The sequence below is a fragment of the Peromyscus leucopus genome, chromosome 2 (genome assembly GCF_004664715.2).
Source record: "Peromyscus leucopus breed LL Stock chromosome 2, UCI_PerLeu_2.1, whole genome shotgun sequence".
Lineage (NCBI taxonomy): Eukaryota > Metazoa > Chordata > Mammalia > Rodentia > Cricetidae > Peromyscus > Peromyscus leucopus.
In genome coordinates, this window is record NC_051064.1 from 62,681,881 (window position 1) to 62,707,297 (window position 25,417).

Genomic DNA, 25,417 nt, shown 5'->3' on the forward strand with positions numbered 1-25,417 from the left:
ATCAGATGAAATCTGGTTTAGGAAAGGGAGGATTGGGCAGTTACATAATTTGTAGCAAAAGATGATAATCACTAGAAGAAGTATAGAAAATACAAGAGGCAGAATGGGTTGGGGGAGGTTGTGGAGGAGCTGAGACAGCTCCAGGATGTCTCCTGTTGCCTCGTTCAGAAGAAGCTGAGAGTTTTGACTTGGCCACAGAAGAGAATTTCAAGAGGAGTCAGTATGAAGCAGAATTGGAGTTCATTAAGAGATTTTAACATACATTTAAACATGGAGATTAATAGGTGCTCAGGGAAAATATAAGATAGATCTAAGTGTAGGCATGGGCTACTCAAGAGAGAGTTGCAATTGTCTTTGCCATAACCATATAGATAATTTTGGTGGGTTCTGAAGCTACATCTCATAAGGTTGTTAAGATACTTAAATGTGATCATAGGATGGTTTCTGATGTGTATGTGTTAAGTAGTATTACACCTGATAAAGGTAAACTTTAGGTCACAGGCTCCTTCTTATGCCCCCTGAATTGTCCTGTTCTTTGTACTTTGTATCCTACCCAGAAAAGGCCTGTAGGTAGCCCATAGGACCAGGATAGATGTGGTATGTTTGTATAGTATGTAGTATTTGAGCTGGGCCTCAAGTGGGATGGATTTAGATGTGTGTAGATAGAGGAGTGGTCTGGTGTATTTGGGAGAGAATAGGAGAGTATACTGTATTGATTGACTTGGTTGGCCAAAAGAATTGGACTGGGAAAAACGATGTGGTGGTACACCTTGATTCTAGTACTTGGGAAGTAGAAGGAGGAGAACTGGAGTTTGAGGACAGCCTGGACTAGAGCAAGGATGTCTCAAATAATTGGGCTGGGAGAATTTATGGTATATAGAAGAAACAACGGATTTGGATGGCTTTTCGGGAATGATAGCATACATAGGTGAGAACATTCATTGTGGATAGATTGGCCTACTCCTAGGAAGGACTGACTCCCTTTTTGATTTGACGTGACATTGGAAGCATTTTGTTTTCTAAATGTACTTTATGGAGGTATGTTTTTGTTTTGTTGTTCAAGATCTTCATTTATATTTGGATAAAGTTGTAAGCTGGCTTAAGCCATGATGGCACATAGAGTGAATCAGAATACTTCAGGAACTGAGAGAGACTTCAAGAGAGTCCTGGAATTGCAGACTAGAAATTGTTCAGATCTTCTTCCAGCTTTTCTGTGCATTCATACCATTCTTCAGTCCTACTTCCTCTGATTTTGTAGTCAGTAAGATAGGCTTAAGATACCTGTGTCATATCTGCTAGTTTGTTTCTCGTTTCAGCCAGTCCGGTGAAGCTTAGCTCTTGAATCTCAATTCTGAATGCCTGAAGAAAGTTGCATCAGAGACCTATGGTGATCTATTTGACACCAGCTGTGGTCAAGGCACACATTTATGCTGTCTGCAGTTGTCTCATAGGTTGTAGTATCTTTGTTGTCTTTTTTCTCTGCTGAAACCAAGCTATCATTTAGCATATTGGAGGGAGGAGCATTGTGATTGGAGATGAACTGCTGCTCACTAACTTTGTAATCTTGATCCACATAAGTTTTGTAGATGTTTTCATATCATCTACAAATTGGAGCACTTTTACCTACAGGGCTAGTGCTTTGGAGGGAGATGATATATTTTACTGCATACCCAGAGGATAGAGATCTCTTTGGGTTCAACTTTTGTGTCTTATTTGGTGACCTTTGACAAGCCAGTTAGGTCATGAGTTCCAGTTTTAATTTTTCATCTATAAATGCAAATATCTGTGTTGCATCATGTTTTTCTCAGACCCAAAAGACCATGGCCATCTTACATATAAAAATAAAAAGAATAACTATAGTTGGGAAGAATAGTTGTGAATTATTCTTGCAATCTGGCATACTTTTGTGGTAATTAAGCAGATAATTAAAAAACCATGTAGCTTTAGATTATTAATTGATTTGTTATATGAAGGGACATGATCAAGGTATTTTCAGCTTCCTTTTCAATCTCAGCTTCTACTTAAGACCCTTCACCTCATTTTTTTTTTTTCAGTTTTTATTTTTCTGTGCTGAGTATTGTACTCCGTTTTTACACATGCTAGCAGGTGTTCTACCATTAAGCTACATTCCAGCCCCCCCCCCCCCGTTTATATTCTGAAATTTACTTTCATATTTGTAAAAACTGATGTCTTTGTTAGACAATTATATAAAAACAACAAACTGAAACTTATCACCCAGAAATAGCTGTTTTCTTTTTCTGGTTTACAAAAAGTCATTTATGCTCTTGAAGTAATTAATAGAGTTAAACAAATAGCAGGCAGTATCCTTTTTTTTTTTTTTTCCTTTTTCTTCATACTCTATGAGGAGTGTTGTAACAAGAAGGTTGTCCTGAAAAGGTCTCCCTTTCTCATTTTGTGTTTTCTCCACAAGTAATATGGAGTTAGAAAAATATCTTTACATCTTCTTTTCTTACATGGATGTAATAGTTGGTATGAGCTGAACTAGAAACTGGTTTTCTTTGGGGCTTTAAGATTATTCTCAAGGTTTTGGTACTTTTCCTTAGACCAAATACTCTTATTTTATTTTCTACACTTAGGATTCTTTAAAAGTTCTCTGATTAAAATTCTTTCCTTATCCTTGAAACATGAGTTCTTTTTTTAAATTGTTCTGTATTCTTTTCAGATAAAAATTAAATTTATTTTTATTGAAGAATATTTGAAAATACAAAGAAACATCACTGATATATTTCTTCTCCTTTATATACACTTATAAACAAAATTTTGGTGTATATATAGTTTCTTTAAAACAAAAATAGTTCAAGTAAGAACAAAAGAACATTATGAAGAAATTATGGAGAACTACTATGAAGATTGAGTTTGTCTGTGTTTGTCGCAGGGGTTGTTAGGGACGGAAGCCTGAGTATATGCTCGTCTAATGCTCTACCACAGCGCTTTACCAGTATCTATTGACTCCGGTCTCTCCTGTCATAAAGTTTTGACATTTTTTTTCTACTAGCTTCAGATCCTTAAAAAAATATTGCAGAGATCATTCAAATCCCCTGTTACTGCTCTTTCCTTCCTTTCCTCCTTTTTCTATTTCTTCTTTTCCCTACTCTCCTACATATGGCCATTCATTCCTGTGGTATTTATATCATGAACAATATACATACTGCATTTAGAAACTTTCTATAAGTGCAAGTACCCTGTCGTACATGCCTTTCTTTCTGACTTGTTTTGGATCTTAGGAATTTTAAACAGTACTGTTCTTCATGTAATGATGACTCTTGTTTTTAACCACAGTGTGACCCTACTACATTTAATCCATTCATCTGTTGCCTGATGTTTAGATTTCCTTTTTTTCATCCTTACTTGCCCTGTCGCTATGAATGGTTTTATACATATGTCCTTGTGCTTAGTGCTATACAAAGGAAGAGTTATCTGCCTTTCTGCATCTCTTTTCTTTCTTCCTTCTTTGGCGTTTGGGACAACATATTACTCTAGCCCAGGCTGGTTTGGAACTTACTACACTGGCCTCAGGCTTGTGGCACCTCTCTGGAGTCCTCAGATTATGAGTCACCAAACCCTGCTTAGTTCTCTAAAGTATTTATATTCAGTTCTTTTTTAGTTAAAAACATACCATCTACTTATAACTTACTCTTCTTCCCCTTTTTACTTTATAGAACTAATTTTTTTGTATCTTGTTTGTATTTTATACTTCGTGCTTGAGTGTGCTGTTTGAATTTTTCACTTCAGATTTTTATTTAAAGCTTAAAATACCTCGATTTTATCCATGTTATTAATTTACCTGGAAGTGATTTTTATGATAGTTCTGGTTGTCTGCTGTATTCTCTATTTCAATCTGTTGATTTGTCCCTTTGTAAATACTTTTATTGTACATACTCTTAATTACAGTACCTTTGTAAGCCTTAAAATCTAGTAGGGCCATTTACTTTGGTGAAAATTTTTGATTATTTTTGGCTGTTTGATATTCCATGTTATTTTTTATTTGCATTCTACCTGAATTTTACAATCTTCAACATTCATAAAGAACTCTTGTCTATAGAGAATATTTGATTGTGGAATATTCTACTATTTTTATAATATTGAATTTATTTATAGACATTTTTACTGTTTACCAGATATTTTTGGCTCCCTCTTCTGGGAACAAAAGACATTTTGGTGCTTGGTGGCCTTTTGGTTAGGGACATGACGTGGTGTACATATAAGGCATGAGATTAGTTTAGCCTATTTGTTGAGCAGAGGGATGAGGATATGCTGTCAGGTGGCAGTGTTTCAGCTGGAAACTACCAGCTAACAGCTGAGCAGAGCCTTCCTACTGAGCTTTGGTTGACTAGTATTGTGGAAAGTTAATATCAGTTTCTTTAAGTTGTGAAGACTTGGGCATTTTAATCACAGAATCAACTAACCTGTTCCATCTGATACAGAAATTTGAATATTTCTAGTATGTTTATTCTAGTCTTTAGAATTAAGTTATAGTTCAATAAAGAATTTTGCCATGTTTTGTTAGATTGCTTTCTAGGTACCTGTCTTAGGGTTTCTGTTGTTGTGAAAAAACACTATGACCAAAAAGCAAGTTGTAGAGGAAAGGGTTTGACTTACACTTCCACATTGCTATTCTTCAATGAAGGTAGTCAAGGACAGTTGTAACTCAAATGGCAGGAACCTGGAGGCAGGAGCTGATGCAGAGACCATTGAGGGTGCTGCTTACTGGCTTGCTGTTCATGGCTTGCTCAGCTTTCTCTCTTTCTTTTCTTTTCTTTTCTTTTCTTTCTTTCTTTCTTTCTTTCTTTCTTTCTTTCTTTCTTTCTTTCTTTCTTTCTTTCTTTCTTTCTTTCTTTCTTTCTCTCTCTTTCTCTCTTTCTCTCTTCCTTCCTTTCCTTCTCTTCCTTCCTTCCTTCCCTCCCTTTCTTTCCTTTCCTTTCTTTCTTTCCTTCTTTTCCTTTCTTTCTTCCTTTTCCTTTCCTTCCTTCCCTCCCTCCCCCCTCCCCCCTCTCTCCTTTCTTTCTTTCCTTTCTTCCCTCCCTCCCTCCCTCCCTTTCTTTTTTTCTTTTAAGTTTCTTGAGACAGGTTTGCTCAGTGTCACCACCGTGGCTGTCATAAAACTCACTTTGTAGACCTGGCTGGCCTTGAACTCATGGAGAGCCGCCTGCCTCCTCCTCCTCCTCCTCCTCCTCCTCCTCCTCCTCCTCCTCCTCCTCCTCCTCCTAAGAGCTGAGATTAAAGGCGTGCACCACCTCCTCTCGGTGCATTTTGGTTTTCTGCTTAGAGGTCTTGCACAATTTTCCCTTTTCTAGGTATATGATAGGTTTTTATGTGTCATTTCTGTGTGTGAATACCATTTGCAGATAATGGAAATGTTTTTTCCAATCTAGTGCATTTTATTTATTTTTGTCTTATTATTTTGAATATAATTCACAATAAACATTTGAGTAGAATTATTTAATTATTTGCAGTGCTAGAGATTGAACTTAGGACCTTGCACATGCTAGACAAATGCTTTACAGCTGACTTACATTCTTAGCCCTTGGTATAATTTTTTTAAAAATTATTTTTTGTTTTATGTGTGAGTGCTTGCCTGCATGAATGTATGTGCACCATGGCATTCCTGGTGCCCACAGAGGGCAGAGAGGATATTGGATCTCTTGGAACTCCAGTTACACATGGTTGTGAGCCTCCATGTGTGTGCTGGGAACTAACCCCAGGTCCTCTGAAAGACCAGAAAGGAGTTTTAATCACTGAACCATTGCTTCTGTCTCTGAATAGAATTCATAGTAGTGAACATTTTTTGTGTTGTTCCCTAAATAAGGGAGAATGTAATTTATGTAGTTAATTTATTACAATGTTTGCTGTAAATTAAAAAAATCCTATCAGAATAAATTAACCTACCTTATTCAGTATGGATAATTTATTCCTATCTTGTCAACTTGAGTACCTTTTCTAAATATATTGAAATTTTTTTTTCTTTTCTTTTTTTTTTTTTGTGTGCGTGTGTTTTCGAGATAGGGTTTCTGCAGCTTTGGTGCCTGTCCTGGGACTTGCTCTGTAGACCAGGCTGGCCTCAAACTCACAGAGATCCACCTGGCTCTGCCTCCCGAGTGCTGGGATTAAAGGTGTGTGCCATCACTGCCCAGCTAATATATTAAAATTTTATAGGATTTTAAAATCTTATTCTGTTAGTTTGGTTAAGTATACTGATTTTAAATTGTTAAACTGACTTTTTAAGCAATATTGAAATAAGCCCTTCTTTAGCATAATGTATTATTATTTTTATGTAACACTGGATTTGCTTTGCTATTTGACTCACAATTATTATTATTTTATTTGCTTTTGTGTTCAAGTAAAATATATTTTATTTGCTTCTGCTTTTGGGGATCTATTTGGGACATACATATATGTAATAAATTATATGATTATAACTTTATGCAAAGAATGGCATTTCTTAGGCTGGAGAGCTGATTCATTAGGTAAAGGCACTTTACTGCCAAGCTTGATAACCCTGAATTTGACACTTTGACCCCCAGAGCCCACAGAGTGGAAAGAGAGAACCAACTCCAGCAACTTGTCTTTTGTCTTCCAGTAAATGTGCTCTTAGTTTTCTTTTGGTGGTGTTAAATGGAGGTGTTGAGATCCAGCATAGGATTCCTACTGGCTTGTAGTCTATAATTAATCTTAGCTGAATGTGTGTTCTGAAACAGAAACACTGGATAAATTCCATATTTATAATATTATTTTATATTGTTTTATAGTAGCAAGGTTTTTTAAAACTGAGGTAAAATTTAAGAAGTAATTTGAGTTGGGGATTTAGCTCAGTGGTAGAGCACTTGCCTAGCAAGCGCAAGGCCCTGGGTTCGATCCTCAGCTTCCAGAAAAAAAAATGTAAGAAGTAATTTATTATATATATTTAACATTTATTTTGTGTGTGTATGTGTTTATGTGATTGCGTGTGCACACGTGTGCACACCTGTATGTGCCCATGGCATGAATGTGGAAGTCAAGGAAGACATTGCTGGAGTTAGTTTTCTGCTTCCATAATGTGGGTTCTGGGGTTGAACTTAGGTCATCAGACTTGGTGGCAAGCACCTTTACCCATGGTGCCATCTCATCAGCCCAGGAAATAATGTATTTTAAGAGACAGTAGCAGCTGGGCGGTGGTGGCGCACGCCTTTAATCCCAGCACTCAGGAGGCAGAGGCAGGCGGATCTCTGTGAGTTTGAGGCCAGCCTGGGCTACCAAGTGAGTTCCAGGAAAAGGCACAAAGCTACACAGAGAAACCCTGTCTCGAAAAACCAAAAAAAGAGACAGTAGCCACATAGGACATGTATGCACAGTATATAACATTTTTTATTTAATAGTAGTAGATATACCTAACAGATTAAGGATGTGATCCTCCATAAGGCTGTAATTAGATATCACCATCAGTTCTGATCAGTTGCCTGTAAACTTGGAGGGCGCCAAAGATTTTTCCCAGGTTTACTAGGGTGTCCCAACCTCTCAAGTGCTGGGATAATAGACGTTTATTGCCAAAGCTGGTATAGTATCCAGAGTTTTCACTGCCAAGATATTGAGTCATTGCTCATGTGGTTTGATTTCCAGCCTCTTCCCTTTATTACCTGGCTTTAGTTGCAATCCCCCAAGCATGTACTTGGTCTTTTTAAGGTGATCTACCCCCTTCCTGAGTTATTACTTCACATAAATTGTTTAGGAATTCCCTCTATCAATTACTTCCTTAGTATAAGCTCTCTGATGTGATCAGAGGTCCCATCATTGACTAACAAAGGCATTCCAATAACTAAGGAAGCTTCAAGGATCTAAAATTATCCCCTCTGATCAGGGATATAGGTCAGCCAAAATATTTTTTTATTTTTGAGACAGGGTCTTTATATAGCCCTGGCTGTCCTGGAACTCACTATTAGCGGCCTCGAACTCACAGAGATTTGCCTACCTCTGCCTCTTTGAGTGCTGAGATTAAAGGCATGGGTCACCACCACACCTAGCTCAAATTCTTTATTATGCAATAATATAAAATCCAAACATAAAATACGATAGATGTGTATGATACAATGTTTCACACATATTTTGTATCCAAACTCAATCTTGTGTGATTCTTTGTAGAAGAGGAAAATAACCATAGAAAGGTTCGGTTCATTAACTAAGACCAGTAAATAGCATTTGACATGAAACTATAAGTTTGTTGGTTCCATTATATTTCCTGGACCCTCTAAGAGAGTTATTGTGCTTTCTCAAGGTGTAGTAACTGTGTAGTTTAAGAATAAAAATTTAAATTTAAAGGTGCTTTCAAATAATATATATATAAGTAAAACATCTCATAATTTTAGTGTATGTTTTCATATGTGTGTATACATATATACATACACAAAATCTGGACACTTGACAGAAACTTTCCGTTTAAACAAAGGGTATTTTCCTATATCATGCATGAGTATTTGAAACTTACATGGTTATATTTTTTTCAGCCATTAGCCACTTGGTAAATGCTCTGTGGGGAGGGAAACGAAAGGGAGTCTCCTGATTTGTTCAGTGCTGTAGTTTGTGTTCACTAACCTTAATTGGGTCCTTTACCATTTCTTCAGTTTTATGTTTCAAGCATGTTTTCTTTTCTTTACCCTGACAGTTCTAAGCCTTTTCCTACTACAGATACACTTCTGACTTGTTCTGTGCCTTTCAAATCTCAGTACATGACATTACCTTCAATTTTGTAGCAACAAGTAGTAGCAACCTCTCTTTTTACCTGCTTGCCTTGAAAGGGGAGCAGTACCTTCTTTGGCACTTAATAGATACACTGAGGAAACGCCAGTTCAGCTACAAGAACCACTGTAACCATAGCTGCTGTTGAAGCTATGACTTTGGCTTTAGGATGTATTGCTCTAGTCACAACTTCTCCAAACAGCTTGTGCTGACTCTTGAATACTTGTTTTGGGGGGTAGGGGAGTGACAGAATTTGGTGATCTTTAGATGATCCTGTCTATGTTGTTGCTCTTCCCACTCAGAACATGGATAAGGCCATTTTCCCATTGTGCCTTAACAAAAAGCTGGACTGGTAGGCAGGGGTCTGTGTACATTTAAAGCTTGTAAGAGATTGGTGGAATTAGAATCTGTGTACAAGCCTGCCCTACCCTTTTCTGAGTAGCCTATTTCTCAGTTTCATTGGGCCAGTCTGAGGCATCCCTTCTAAGTACAGCCACTCCCCTGGGTTGCAACACTTGGCTCCAGTAAAATTCAGTGTCTGTCTCTCGTCTTTGCCTTTTTGTCTAGCTGTCTCTCTCTTCTCCTGCCCTCTTCCCACCTCCCTTTCCTTCCTTTCTTTTCCTTCCCCCTCCCTCCCTCCCTTCTTGGCTACAGCTCTGGGTTGCATTGAATTTCTGATTCTGCTTTCTCTTCCCGAGTGCTAGGATTACGGGTATGGGACACCATGCTTAGCTATTAGATGTGATTGTTTTTATTTTAGATAATTTTCCAGTTCTGTAGTAGTTAATATTTATTGTCAACTTGATAGGATCTATAATCACCTGGGAGACAAATTTCTGTACATAGAGGTGGGAAGAAACTACATCCTATTTGTGGGTAGCACCATTCCATTGGCAAGTGTCCTGAGCTGAATAAAAATGAGAAGGTTGGGTTGAAGAAATAGCTCAGTAGTTAAGAGCACATAGTGTTCTTGCAGAAAACTAAGTTTGGATCCTATCACTTATGATGGATAACTTACAACCACCAGCTCTGGGGGATCTGATGCCCTCTTATGTAGCTGAAGTTTTTCTGTGTCCTGCCTGGTCCGCAGCCACTTAGACCCAAGTAAACACACAGAGGCTTATTTTAATTAAAACTGCTCTGCCATTAGCTCAGGCCTACCACTGACTAGCTTCTACACTCAAACTCAGACCATTTCTGTTAATCTATATGTTGCCATGTTTTCCATGGCTTTACCTGTGTGCCATTACATGCTGCTCCCTGGACGGTGGACTGGTGTCTCCTGACTTAGTCTTCCTCTTCCCAGCATTCTCCTTGTCTGCTTATCCTGCCTATACTTCCTGCCTGGCTACTGGCCAATCAGCGTTTTATTAAACCAGTATACAAAAGCATTATCCCATAGCACTCTTCTGTTGTCTATAGGCAATTATGCTATATGTTTGTGGACACACATACACACAAAATTTAAAAAAAAAGTATTGTTTTTAAAGGAGAAAATGAGCTGAATACCAGCTTTTATTCCTCTTTGTTTCTTGACTAGGGACACAATTTAACCAGCTGCATTATATCATGTTTTTTCCTGTCCTGATGGATCCTCACACTGGGATCCAAAATAAACTCTTCCTTCCCAAGTTAATTGTTGTCATGTATTAAATCACAGTAGTGAGAAAAATAACCAAGTAAGGATTTTTCCATTTTTTTCTTCTTTCTTTTTTGTTTTTTTGATGCTATAGTTTGAACCTAGGTTTTATACATAGTAAGAATATGCTATGCCAGTAAACTAAACCTGGAGCCCTCCAAATCTTTTTCCTCTTCCACCCCGGCCTCCTTTCTTTTCTTCCTCTTTTCCCTTTCACTACTCCACCTTTTACACAGGATTTCACTGTGCATTTCAGTTAGCCTTGAACTCTTCATCCTTTTACCTCAGTCCTTTGAGTGCTAAAGTTACATGTTCTTATGTGTGGCCCAAATCTCTCCCTCTCTTTGGTTTTTTGAGACAGGGTTTTGTAAACGGATGAGTCTCTCCTGCCCACCTGTTCCTGAATAACCAGTCAGAGGCTTAATATTATTTACAAATTTAGTCTATGGCTCAGGCTTATTGCTAGCTAGCTCTGACATCTTAGGTTAACCCATTTCTATTAATCTATATTTTGCCATGTGGCTGTGGTGTTACCAGTCTGCTGGCATTTTGTTCCTTGGGTAGCTGGATGGCGTCTACCTGACTGCCTTTCTTCTCCCTTATCTCTCTTGGATTTTCTGTCTGGCTATAACCTATTTTACCATAGGCTAGAACAGCTTCTTTATTAACCAATGGTAGCAACACATATTCACAGCCTACAGAAAGACCATTCCACAGCGCTTTCCCTTTTCTGTCTAATCAAAGAGGAAGGTTTTCATTTTAACAGTAAAATTACATGTAACAGTTATCAAGCAATAATTACAGTTAAAATATCTAGTCTATTTTTATTTGTCAAAATTGAAGAAAATATTCTGTCTTTCCTATTTTTGTGAGTCTAAAGTTTTATATCTAATTTACCTTTTATCATAACTAAGGAAAACTATAATTATAATTATAACTATCCAGTCTTCAATTCCATCAAAGACTCCAGAAGAATATAATATTACCTAAGTAAACAGGAAATGCATTGCAAGCAACTTCCAAAATTCTAGAAATGACAGAGATATCTATCTTCCTGGACAGTCTCCCAAAGTTCTTCTGTAACATTGGGTCATTGATCTTCAGCCTATAGGCCCATATAAAGCAGGAAATTTGAAGGACTGTTTCGCCTATTGGCAAAGTTCATCAGTCGTTTTTCTCTGTGTCCTGCAGAATGTCTGGCAGTTTTTTTCTGTGAAGCAGGAATCTGAAGGACCATCTTGCTTTGTTTTGGCAAAATTCATTGGTCACTTTCCTATGGGTCCTGCATGTATACAACATATTGTCAAGCAGTCCAGGCAAGAGTAGTTTCTTGCTCAAATGACTAGCCTTTTTCACATTGTAAGCAAACTCCATAACAAGTTTCTTAAATGCCCATCATTTTCTTGAAGTAATGGGTGCTGCCAGGAGCAGATGTATCTCACTGTCTGGGAAAGTCTTAAGTTCTTAAAACATTTTAAATGCTATATTCTGTAGGTATTTGAAGTGTTTGAAGATTGTCTATCTAACTGAAATATATCTTTGTATACCTAAAAAACTTAACATAACTGTAAGTTTGATTATCATAAATGACTATTAATCTGTATTTCTTAGTGATATATTACAATTTTAAGTGAGTTGCATAAACATAATACCTTAAACAAGAGTAGAAATATACATACAGTATAACAAAATTGACCTTAAATTTGTATTAATAAACCAAAACCCATACTAATGAAAAGTATTTTGAGATTAACAGTTGTTTTTTTGGATTAAGGTAGATTCAATAATCTACCCCCCCTTTTTTTTTATCATAGTTACCCTTTTCTCCATCATTTCTATATCATATCCCCCTTTAAATAAAAACAAACATGCATGAACAATATTTTGGGAGCTTGGGTATAACTTTCTATACTACTTCCTGCTGAGTAGTGGCACTGGCAATTTTATGGGGACCCTGAGAAAATTTAGGATTATCGTCAAGTCCTGACTGTAGTAGTTTGTAAGGCTGCATTGTCTTAGCCAGTTGCCTTGAAGCTTTTTAGGATGTTGGATCATCTGGGCCATAGATCCCACTGCAGACCTCTCAAGGGTCTTCTGTGATGGAACCATATTAACCTGGAAGGAATCCACAGCTTCTTATCTTCTGTGGAAACAAAACCAGAACCTCTTTTCCAAAGCAACATATCCTGAGACCCATAGTTTGAAGTCAAGATACCCTCATATGTTGCTTTAACTTAGCACGCCCGCCACACAATCAAATGACTCTCTGCAGTTAAAAAAATCCCAAATACAACACAGTAATATACAGTATCCAGACTCTGTGTATTTTCCATCTTTACATGGCTTATTATATATTTTACTACTCTATTTCTTTTTTAAGGACATTATCCTTTCACAACCCCCAAGCCTACATATATTTTTAAACACATTGTAACCAGTTTAGAAATTTTTTTCCATCTGAATCTGTTTTATGTGTGTCTGTAATCATTTTTTTGACCAGGAGAGTTTTTAAACTGTTATGCTATGTGGCTAGCATGAAAGTGTGGCTTTGGCTGCTGGCTCCTCCCCGCTTGGCTTTTCAACATGGCGCAGGTACTAATGAGTCATGCTTAGCCCCCCCAGTTCTGGGAAGCAGTATTAAGTAGCGTGGAGCTGTGTTCTTAAGTCTGCAGCTGTGCTTTCAAGCCCGCAGGCAGCTGCTGGGAGAATCCTCTCTACCACAGCCTGTGGGAGAGACTATGGAAATCCACCACACTGCTTAGCTCATGGCAGCTGTTGGCCAGCTCCATCTTGAAGGCAGCTGTAGGGAGACATGTTTCTGCACTGCTGTTGGCATGAGACTGTGAGACTAGGAAGCCCAGTGTGGCTCTGTTTCTGTGTGTTTAGAATCTACTTTAAGCTTTATCAGGTCTATGTGGATCCATGCCAGACAGAGGGTGCCATCTGTAAACAGACAAATCTTTCCTGCCTGCCTGTTCCTGAATAACCAGTCAGAGGCTTAATATTATTTATAAACTGTTTGGTCTATGGCTCAGTCTTATTGCTAGCTAGCTCCAACATCTTAGATTAACCCATTTCTATGAATCTATACTTGGCCACATGGCTTTGGCATTACCAGTCTGCTGACCTCTTATTCCTTTGGCAGCTGGGTGGTGTCTCCCTGACTTCGCCTTTCTTCTCCCCCTATCTCTACTGGATTTCTTGCCTGTGGTAACCTGACTCGCCATAGGCCAGAGCAGCTTCTCTATTAACCAGTGGTAGCAACACATATTCACAGCCTACAGAAAGACCATCCTACAGCAGGGTCTCTCTGTGTAGCCCTGGCTGTCCTGGAATCCGCTCTGTAAACCAGGCTGGCAGAGATCCGCCTGCCTCTGCCTCCAGAGTGCTGGGATTAAAGGTGTGCACCACCAGCACCCAGTTAACAAATCTATTAAAATTTTTTTTTATTCATTTTATATACCAACCACAGATTCACCCTCCCATCCCTCCTCCTGCTCTCTCCCTACTGCCTTTCTTCCCCTTCCTCCCCTCCTCCAACAGGGAACAAATCTATTTTAATCACATTTCAAAACACATTTTTTTTTTCCCTTCCTGGGCTTGAGTGGTAGCTATATGAGAGTTCCTAATAAGTAATTGAACTGTGTGTTCTTGTGCTTTAAATATTTTCTTTGTTTTATTTCACAATGGACCACTTTTATTGACTTCAGAAAAATTTAAATTTCCCACATTCCTTCATATGCTAAAGGAAAATTTCAGATCAAAGACTTGAATACAGAAGGCAAAATCATAAGGTATTAGAGGAAATATAGATAAATATACATGTTGGGTCTCTCGAAGGGTACTATTCAGTTCAGTACTTCAGAGTCTAGGAGAACTCATTGGATTCAACAAATATTTGTACTCCCAGATTAGATTTATTGCAGCAAAACCAATGAAGGGTAAAGGTGTTATGGAATGAAGTCTGGAGGAAACCATGCCAAGCTTCCAAGACTCCTTTCCTGGCAGTCAGCCAGAACATTCCTGTCCTGTTGAGTTAATGAGCAGTGGCATATGTGAAGTGGTATCTAATAGGGATGCTCATTGGAGACTCAGTGTCAGGTCTTTCATTTGGAGCTTGTCATATCGACACCTTTTGCCAAAAGTACCAAGATTATCCAAGAAGAAAAGCTAGGATTGAGCATAAAGCATATTGTTTGTAAAAACAATTCAGACATGGTGAGCCATTCTTAGTCTGAGTGGTGAGAATGCTGCTCTTGAACCAAGTTTCCAGATGCCAATAGATCTGCTGGGCTAATTTGTTTCTTATTTTTAAAGGTTTATTTTATTTATGTATATGAGTACTCTATTTGCATGTATACCTGAATGACAAGAGGGTATATTACAGATGATTATGAGTCACCCTGTGGGTGCTGGGAATTGAACTCAGGACCTCTGGAAGAGCAGCCAGTGTTTTTAACCACTGAGCCATCTCCCCAGGCTGTTAATTGTTTTTCTATACATCATAATTTTTAAAACAGTCATCTTGGCATGATAAAAACATTCTAAGCACGGCGAGAAGAATAAAAGGCCACAAAGTGAAGTAATAATAAACTGAACTGCATTTAAAAACAGATCTGGAAAAGAAAAAAGTTCTACAGAAGGGAAACTGGAAAAAAAATTACCATATGGGGGAAAAGTGGGAGTTACTTGCCAAATATGTAAAATAGGTAAAAGCTCTTATGAGGGCCATCAAGATGGCTTAGAGGGTAAACTTGCGTGAATTAAGCTTCTATACAAGTCTGATGATAGAAGTTTGATCACCAGAACCCACATAAAGGTGACTCCACACAGGTGTTCTCTGACCTCTGCACTTGCACCGTGGAACATCCATGCTTTCCCTCTCTATCTTCACCCCATCTTCCCCTCTCCCCCACCCCTACCCTCCCTTTCTTCTTCCTTCCCTCCCCTCTCTCTCTGTCTGTATCTCTCTGTCTCTGTCTCTCTCACTTTCACACTCACACACAATAATAATAATAATAATAATAATAATAATAATAAAAAAATAAAAAATACTTTTAAAAATCACATGGGCTTGCATACCTATAATCCCTGTACTTAGGAAGCTGAGACTGGAGGATTGCAATTTCAGTTTGCTTAGGCGTATTGTGAGTTTTGAGGTACATATCTTATGTGCTATCTTTGTAAAATCTGAAGAAAAAAAAAGTTCTGAGATATATCACTCCAAAGGTCTAAAATAAGAGATGTTAATTAAAAGAGGAAAAGCAGGGTAGATGTGGTGGCACACACCTTTAGGGAGACCCTGTCTCAAAAACAAAACAACACACACACACACACACACACACACACACACACACACACAAGAAATGCAAAGTATGAATTAATATATGTTGTGTTTCAGTATTGAGGTTGTGTAAGTTAGTATATGATTAAAAAAAACAGCAGTTAAAATACGTTTCCTGTGTTTGGACTGGGGAGATGTGAACCTCCATTAGTGAAGTGCTTGCTGTACAGACATGAAGGCCTGAGATAGATCCCCAGCACCCACATACAAGCCAGAGGGTGGCATGTAGCTGCAATCACACTGCTGGGCTGACACAGGGCTGACACAGGAGGATCTCTGGGGTTTGCTGATCAGCTTGCTTTGCTGAATTTGGTGAGCTTCAGATTCAGTGAGAGACTTTGTCTCAAAAAATGAAATGGAGAACCTGTTATTGACCTCTAGCCTCCACACCCATTTGGGCCTGCATATGCATACACCTCTCTCTCTCTCCCTCTCTCTCCCTCTCTCCCTCTTCCCCCTCTCTCCCTCTCTCCCTCCTTCTCTCTCTCTCCCTCCTTCCGAATCAGTTACTTTTCCTGTTGCCTTAATAAAATGCCTAACAAAAGCAACTTAATGGAGGAAGAAGGCACACAGGAATTTGAGGCAGCTGGTCACACTGCACCTACAGTTGGGAAGCAGAAGTCAGTGGTTTATATTTAACTCACTTTGTTCTTTTTTTTTTTTTTTTTTTTCCAATTTGGGACCTCAGTCCATGGAATGGTAGCCTTGTACTTATTAGGGTGAGTCTTTTAACCCATTTAACTGAATTTAGAAGCTCCTTTATTGACTTGCCCAGACCTTTGTCTCTCAGGTGATTCTAGGTCCTGTTAAGTTGATCATATTAATCATCTCTTTTTCTCATGTATGCATGAACTCTCTCCCTCCCTCCCTCCTCCCCCCACACTTAACTGATTATTTAAAGGAAATATTAAGTCTCATAAGTGAAACAATATGAGTTTGAATAGAAAAATAAGAAAATTATGAGAGAACTTTTCTTGTCTCAAATTCTGTTTTTCATCTATTAGAACTTACTACAATGATTTGGAGAATATCAATTCCTACAACTAACAGCTTAAGCTTAAGAAAGATGGATGTGAGGGTTAGATTACCTTTGATTCTTCAGAACATAATGGTCTTATCTCTTCCTGTTTTTGAAAAGGTCCTTTTGAGATATTTATCTATTTTTGTTGCTATAACAATACTTAAGACTAGATAATTTATAATGAAAAGAAATTCCTTTCATTTTCTTGTTTTTTCCTCCTTATTCTTGGAGACAGAGCCACATGTATTCTATCCTAGGCTAGCCTTGAACTTGTTATGTAGCCAATGATGCCCTTGAAATTAAAATCTTCTTGCTGACACCTCCTAAGTGCCACCATGTGTTTAGTTTAATATGATACTGAGCTTTCTACCAATGGATCCACACCCACCCACCCAGCCCAATATTTCTGTTGTTCCTGAAAGCTGGAAGTTCACAATTGAGAGGTTTTCAAATGTTGAGGTTCCTTCCTCCCCACCTCCTCCCCTCCAGTTATATCATGTGGATGGATAAAAGTGCAAGAGAGGTCACAATCTTAGGAAGAAAAATACCTGGATGGTCTCCCTTATGTGCAGATCCTAGCGCTCTCTCTCTCTCTCTCTCTCTCTCTCTCTCTCTCTCTCTCTCTCTCTCTCTCTCTCTGTGTGTGTGTGTGTGTGTGTGTGTGTGTGTGTGTGTGTTTAGGGATGTATGCATCATATCATGTGTATGGAGGTCAGAAGACAACTTGCAGGAATTATCTCCTTCCACTTTGTGATCCTGGGAATCGACTCAGGTTGTCAGGCTTGGCAGCAAGCACCTTCCTTTACCCTCTGAGCCATCTCTGTGTACCCCTACTCCTCTCTTTAAGACAGATTCTTGCTATGTAGGGTAGGGTGGCCTTGAACTTCTTTAGCCTCTTGACTCAGCCTTCAACGTGCTGGGATTATAGGAATGTGTTAGCTACACCCAGTTTGATTAGCTTTTACTTAAAAGTATATAGTGTCTCTAAATGACCTGATTAATTGTACAATGATCCCTCTTCACTGAATGTGGAAGGTTCTAACTCTGCCTGCTTTGGAAGTACCCTTGTATGTGATGTTTGGTGCTCTTCATATTATCACATCCCATTACAAATGAGTATGTGAAAAATAACTACAATATATCCCTTTCTTTTTTTGAACGTTGACATAGATTTTCTATGTTAATTTGTTGTGAAAATTTAACTGTCTTTGTTAGAATAGTGTTACTGTAATTATAGCTTAAGTCTGTGGGCAGTTTTTACTGTCTAATAGCTGGAATGCACTGAAGAATATCTCTTTACTTAGAACTTTCACAGATGCTGCAGTTGAATTTACCATTCCTAAGAATTTCTTTTATAGTCAGGCAGTGGTGGTGCACACCATTAGTCCCAGCACTCTGGAGAGAGAGACATGTGGATCTCTGTGAATTCTAGGTCAGCCTGGTCTACAGAGTGAGTTTTAGGACAGCCAAGACTACACAAAGAAATCCTTTCTTGGGGGGAAGAAAATAATTTTTTTTATAACACTCAACATTTATTAAATAGAATCATTTGATCTAGTACTCTCTAGAGTTTACCTGCCTAATTTTGGTCCTTTGTTCTGTTTCTTCCTTTATTATTAATTGCTTAAACTTGAACTTTGCTTGGGATTTTACTGGCTTTTTTTCCTAATGTTTTCTTTTGTTCTCCCAGGATCCTGTTCAAGGCTGCATTTAGTTGTTATATAGCCCTAGCCTCTCTGGGGCAGTATGTAAACTCTCTTTACTTGGGTGAGAGTACTTTTCCATTGTAAAGTTAATCTATTTCTTCTGTTCTTTCTAAGTAGTAACAACATCCAGGCTACCTTGAAAAGAGAAAAGGGGCTGGAATGAAGCTATACTTCCCTTTAGGAACATACTACATATAATATTTTGTTCTTCCATAAAAAAAGATTAACCTCTCTTTTCCTTTAGTTTTTTTTTTAAAAATCATTTATTGACATCTATATAGATGTTTCTAGTTTGGCTTTTAACCCAGCACTATTCTGTTTATTGTGTTCTGTTATTAATTGATCAGTATTGGCCAATAGGAGTTCTTTCAGATTGATTTCTCTACCTTTCTGACATTTTCATGTCATCTCTAATACTATAAGATGTTTCAGGCTTACCTTTCTAATAAAATCGTTTTCCTGTCCTAAGCTCTAGAATTAGTTATTTTCCCAAGAAGTCTATTCCCTTTTATTACAGAATGACATTTAAAAACAAGATTCATGTTGGATATAGGGTTGGCATGTTGCTACTAGGGTTTTGCTACCTCTTGTCCTTTTAGGGCTTACTTGACTGATAGATGTACCTGCCCTCCTTCAAAGAGAGAATATTTGAGGCAAACAAAAAAGTAATTCTTAGTATCTGTTATAAAACTTGGCTAATTATCAGTGAGTAGTCTGAGTTTGATTTATATGACTTCTGACATTTGTCTATTGGGTAATATTCTACTTATTATTTGAAGTAAATTTCAATAACTATTAGTTTACCTGAAAATGTTTTTGTTTTTATCAATACATAGTGAAGACTTTTAAAATATATTCTTAAATTGAGGTATAGTCGGCATTATGCTAAGATCAAGATATAAAACATTTTCAGCTTATTGCCACTGATAATTTTTTTTTTACAAGTGATGTGTGATGTTTGTGTTTGTGGTGTGTGGTGTGTATGCCCATGTGTGTGCAGATGTGTGTCCTCATACACAGCGAGGCCAGAGGAAGTTTTGAATGTCTTGCTCTATTATTCTACACCTTATTTACCCGAGGCAGGCTTACTCCTGCTTATTGAACCTGGAGTTAGGCTGGTGATCAGTTAAGCCCCAGCGATCCTCGTGTGTCTGCCTAATCACAGTGCTAGGGTTATAGGTACGCATGTGACTATATCCAGGTGTTTACCTGAGGTCTGGGTATTTGAACTCAGATCTTTGTGCTTGCACAGTAAGAGCTTTTACTTGCTGAGCCATCCCCACTCCCTTTTTGAGACACTATCTTGCTATGCAGAACAGGATGGCTTTAAACTTAGAGTGATTGTAGCCGAATTTCCAAATGGTCTTATTAAATAAAGAGCCAGAAATTTGGGTTAAAGCCTTAGAGAGATCAGGGAAATATCGAAAGCCACCAGCCAACCTTACCTCACAAACTCTGCAACTTCCTGTCTACCCAGCCTTTATTGCCTTACTGTTTTGCCCTCTCATTGGCTCTCTTAGCCCAGCTACCTCACTTCCTCTTCCTACACAGCTCTGTCACTTTCTGTCTGTACAGATCTCCAGGTCTCTATGGTTGGTACTGGGATTAAAGGCGTGTGTTACCACACTTGGCTCTGTTCCCTAGTGTGGCCTTGAACACGCAGAGATCCTGCCTGCTAAGGGATTAAGGGCCTGTGCTGCCTGACTTCTTTGTTTACTTAAAATGGCTGCCCCCCCATCTCCAGGCAAGCTTTATTTATTAACACACAAATAAAATATCACATTTCAGCACAAATAAAATGTCACCACAAGTGATCCTCTTGCCTCAGCCTTCTAAGTGCTGGGGTTATAGTTATGCATCACTGTGTTTAGTGCCACTGATAGTTTTTATAAGAGCCTTTGAAGAACAGATACCTCATTACAGCATCATTTTTTCCCCAATCATGAGGATCAGAACTATGGCCTCATAAATGCCTAGTACCTAAAAAGTTGACAGTAATTTGAAGCTAGATATTTGGCACTTGTATGAGTTCCCTCTCCATTACCTTCTCCTCTGCCCTATAGTACACTGGTCAAAGATACACAGTGGTTTGTTTAATAATTTTGCTGAACATACCTCTATGGTCTTGTCCGACATTGTATTCACTGTAGCTTTGCTGTGGGAAACCTCATCAGTTAGGTTGTCCCTGACATCTAGTTAAAATTCCTATGTTGTGTTGTACTAGCCAGGTTTAGAAGATTCTTTAAAAAAATCTTGTATCCTTTCTTAATAACTAAGTCCTTCAGAAAGACCAAGTAACTTGGTATGTAGGAAGGAATTTTACTACTCTTGGCCAAAGACAGTTGTAAGGTAGCAATATATGATTAGCCTATTAGACCTTTTAAAGCAGCACTTCCTGGTGGTGTCAGAGTCGTTTGTCTGTGGGCTAGTCTGATTGAAGTTCTGACTGAAGGATCTGCAGTACAGAAAGTAGGGTTATGTTATGAAGATAGGCTTGGCTGTGCATGGTTTGTCAAGTTCCCTTTTGTTTGCTTTCTGTATTATAGATCAGCTCGAACGGGTCTTTTTACGACTTGGCCATGCTGAAACAGATGAACAATTACAAAATATTATATCTAAATTCCTTCCTCCTGTTTTGCTCAAACTGTCCAGCACCCAAGAAGGAGTACGGAAAAAGGTAAGCACGTTGGGGGCCGTTTGGGAAATAAATGGTGAATAAGTGGATATATATCGTGAAGTGAGTTTTTTAATTCCTATTGTTGAAATGTAGGTTCAACATGATCCTAATTACAGCTTTTCCAAATGTATGGTTAAGTCTAAGACCCAGCTTTCATGATGGAAAAGCTTAATTGCCTGGTATAGCTGCCTTCACTATCCATTGTGTGCTTGTGATCAGTGCCAGGGGATTTAATTGATATAATTATCTGGACTCCTCTAAAACTGAACATGAAAGCCAGTGTAGAAAGGGGAAATGTTCTCTAATCATTGGTTGATGGTGAATATATCCTTAAATAAAGGTAGTAAAGGTAAGCAAATACATTTTTCTTTTTCTATTTTTTTTGGTTTTTCGAGACGGGGTTTCTCTGTGTAGCTTTGCGTCTTTCCTGGAACTCGCTTTGGAGACCAGACTGGCCTCGAACTCACAGAAATCCGCCTGCCTCTGCCTACCGAGTGCTGGGATTAAAGGTGTGCGCCACCACCGCCCAGCCAATTTTTTTTTCAAGACAGGGTTTCTCTGTGTAACTTTGGAACCTGTCCTGGACTCAGTCTATAGACCAGGCTGGCCTTGAACTCACAGAGATCCACCTGCCTCTGCCTCTTGAGTGCTGAGATTAAAGGTGTACGCCACCACCATCAGCTGCAAATAAATTTTTTGAAAGCAAACTATTTTTATGTAACTTACAATACAAAATACTATTTCAAAAAAGTACTTAACTCTATCACTATTTTATTTTTAAATTGTTCTGTGTGGAACACTTTCTCCTTTAATTTGTAGTGTATAGTTAATTATTTTTTCCAGTATATTTGTGATAGATCTTTTGGTCTTTGAGTGGTTATCTCATAGGATATTATAATTGATTGACGTTGACTTGAATGTCTGCCCTAAGAGGCCTGATTTGAGTTCAGTGGGAAGAGTATCTCCCAGAATGTCTGTTTTGTTTGTTGTAGGAAAGGATGGACAGTCTTGCCATATATTTGTTAATCTTTGTCTGCTGTTAATCCTTATTTGCTGAGGTAGACTCGGTTTGGTCATATCAGTCTCCTATCTAAGACTCTTCCGTGGACTTTTCTTGCTCTCAGGGTATCAAAGGTCTTTTACAAATTGATGTCTGTTTACTTTGTGTTATTAGTCTGGTTATTTACTGAAGGTTTTCTTTATGCCTTATGATACATGCTATATTTGTTACTTTTCTCTGTTGCTGAGACAAAAGACCTAACAAGCTACTTAAGGAAGGAAGAATTTATTTTGGCTCCAGTTTAAGAAAGGATGATTAGATAGTAAGAATATGAAGGCAATTGGTCATATATTCACTCAGTGAACAGAGAATGGGTGGAAGGTGAGGCCTGGCTATAAAACCAGAATACCTCCTCCCCACTGACCAACTTACTCCAGTGAGATTTTATTGCCTAAAAAGGTTTTCCTTTCCAAACAGCACCACCAGCTGGGTACCAAGTAATTAAATACATGGGCTCATGGGGCACACTTTACATTTGTTAAGAGAGAAAAAGACAGGTGTAGATGGAAGAACATAAATGAGTATGTGGTTAGGACTGAGGATGGATGGATGGGAGGCTTTTTGGTAAGCAAGAAGAAATATCCACCAGGTTAAGAGATGGTGGGTCTTAACTGACTGATGCCCTTGGTAAACTAAAGAAGGCCACAGAGATTTCCTCAGTGGATAAGGATGAGTGCTAGGAGGAAACAGGGTTTTAGAGCACTGATTTGAAAGGGTGGTAGTGATACCTTACTTAGCTGCTGAAGCTCTTTAGACTGGAAGCTGAAAGTGGAGTTCAGGAAGTAGCCAAAGAAACCATTGTGTTAGATTAGGCTGAGTATTTTTAGTAGATTAAAAACAAACTGTTTACTTAATATAGTTTATTTCTTTGTATTTTATCCTTTTTTTTTTTAAAATCATCCATCTTTAATTATATGTTTTAAATTTGAGGTGTATCATTCACTTCTCTTACACTATTTATCCTATTACCCTTCCAAATGGAGAAATTTCATTTCCGTTTTCCAGGGTTCTTTTTGTATGTTTTTGTGTGTATGTACATGTTTGTATGTGCATGTCACTATACACATGTAAAGGCTAGAGACTGATGTTGGGTAGCTTTCTCTGTTGAATTCCACATTTTAAATATGTTTACAAGATTTTTTTAATTTTTATTTTGTCAGCATGGATGTCTGTGTACCAGTGGATGCCTGGTGCCCACTAAGGGCAGAAGAAGGCAACCAGATCCCCTGGAACTAGTTACAGATGGTTGTGAGACACCATGTGGGTGCTGGGAATTGAATCTGGGTCCTCTGAAAGAGGCAGCAGTGTCATGTCTCTTATAACACCACTGTTGCCGTCTCTTTCCAAGACCTCACACGGCCCCTCCCCCCTCCACTTGTTCCTTGAGTCATGATCTCTTATAACATATCACACTGGGACTCCGGGTCACACTGACTCACTGATTTGGTCCTGTGCCCTCTTTCCAGCCCCTCCACTTGTTCCTTGAGTCATGATCTCTTATAACACTGGGACCTCACTGATTTGGTCCTGTGCCCTCTTTCCAGCCCTCCACTTGTTCCTTGAGTCATGATCTCTTATAACACTGGGACCTCACTGATTTGGCTAGACTGGTTGGCCGGTGAGCCCCAGGAACCCTAATGGCTTCATTTCTCTACTGCAGGCCTATGTGGCATCATGTCCAGCTTTTTTTCTTTTTTAAAACATGGATTCTGACTGGCTCGGTGGCGGTGTTCACCTTTAATCCCAGAACTCAGGAAGAAGAGGCAGGCAAATCTCGAGTTCGAGGCCAGCCTGGTCTACAGAGCGAGATCCAGGACAGCCAAAGCTGTTATACAGTGAAATCCTGTCCCAAAAAACCAAAAACAAAAAACCATGGATTCTGTGGGGTTGAACTTGGGTCTGCATAGCCAGCACTTTACTGATTGTGCTGTCTTCTTAGCTCTTAGCTCTAGTTTTATTGGTCACTATTATCAAAATTATAGTATTTGTTTGTTTGCTTGCTCATTCATTCATTCATTCATTCATTCATTCATTCATTCATTCATTTATTGTGCTGGCCTCTACCCCAGTGCTTTCTACATGCTTGACAATTAATATACTACTCAGCCATACCCCTAGCTTAGGTTTAATTTTTCTTAGGTATAAGCTGTTTTAAAAGGCAAACTAGTACTTAAATTTATTTACTTTTGTTAATTGCATTATTTCTATTTTATTCAAATTATTTTTCTTTTTCTCATAAGACTTTTATTTATATGATAGTGTAATAATTATTATGAATTAAGAAAAGTGCTAGGTTTACAAGGTAATGTGAAGTAGTTCTTTTTCACATTTTACAGATGAAACTAAATTTAGAATGATTAATGAACTTTTATTTTTATTTGCTTATATGTTTACTTATTTAATTTTATTTTAGATAGATTCTGCCTCAGCATCCTGTGTGCTAGGATTTAAGGCATGCTCCATCACTCCTGACATTAATAAATTATTAAAAGACCAAATAATGAATAGGTGAGCCAGGATTTAAAGTTTCAAATACAAGCTTGGTCACCAAATAAATTTTTTTTATTAATTATGTTTTCAAGAATGCTCAGAATGACTAAAAACCTGTTTTTGAAGTTGTCTTTGCTATTCTGGTTGTATCTTATAGTTTCACTGACATGCAATGTTTGCTTTTATTTTTGACTTAACTATTAATAAGAACATTGTTTTTATTTTGAAGTATTTGATGCAAAATTTCCCTTGTTTTATTTCTTCTGCATTGAACCTGACAGTTACATTTAGATTTTTCTTTGGTCATGTTTTGCATGGCTACCACCCAGGCTTTTTTGCATAAGAAGTATGTGTTCCACCACTGAGCCTCATCTCCAGTCCTAAAGTGTATTCTGTGCTTCTGAGAAAAGTCCTTCATAAGATTGAAAAAAAAAAAAAAAAAAGAGAAATTCTTGTTTGTGCAATGTGGAGCTCAGTATGTCCTGAGGCTGTTTTCTGATGACACTCTACAGTTAGGTTTTGAGAATCTGTCTTCTAGTCTTGTATATTGATAGTCATGGATTACAATTTTCTGCAGTTGCAGTTTTCTTGTTCAGTATTTTGGCTTGATGCATTTTGATGTACAAATTTAACATTGTATTAGTAATTATAGTATGTTATATATGTATTTATTGGCAAAATGATTTGCTGTTAAGCAAACTTGAAAACTCCTGGGAGAAAGGAAATGGTACTTAAAGCTGGTATACTTGAACA

At 38.1% G+C, this 25,417-nt stretch overlaps 1 protein-coding gene across 4 annotated transcripts in view; it reads left to right on the top strand.

Annotated features, from left to right (window-relative positions):
• Ecpas (Ecm29 proteasome adaptor and scaffold) overlaps window positions 1–25,417 on the top strand; it is a 128,726-nt gene that overhangs the window by 11,825 nt on the left and 91,484 nt on the right. For all 4 annotated transcript variants that reach the window (XM_028857781.2, XM_028857779.2, XM_028857778.1 and 1 more), the window contains one exon: window positions 20,984–21,114. In XM_028857781.2, coding sequence (XP_028713614.1) covers window positions 20,984–21,114 — 131 coding nt within the window. The remainder of the gene's footprint in view (window positions 1–20,983; window positions 21,115–25,417) is intronic.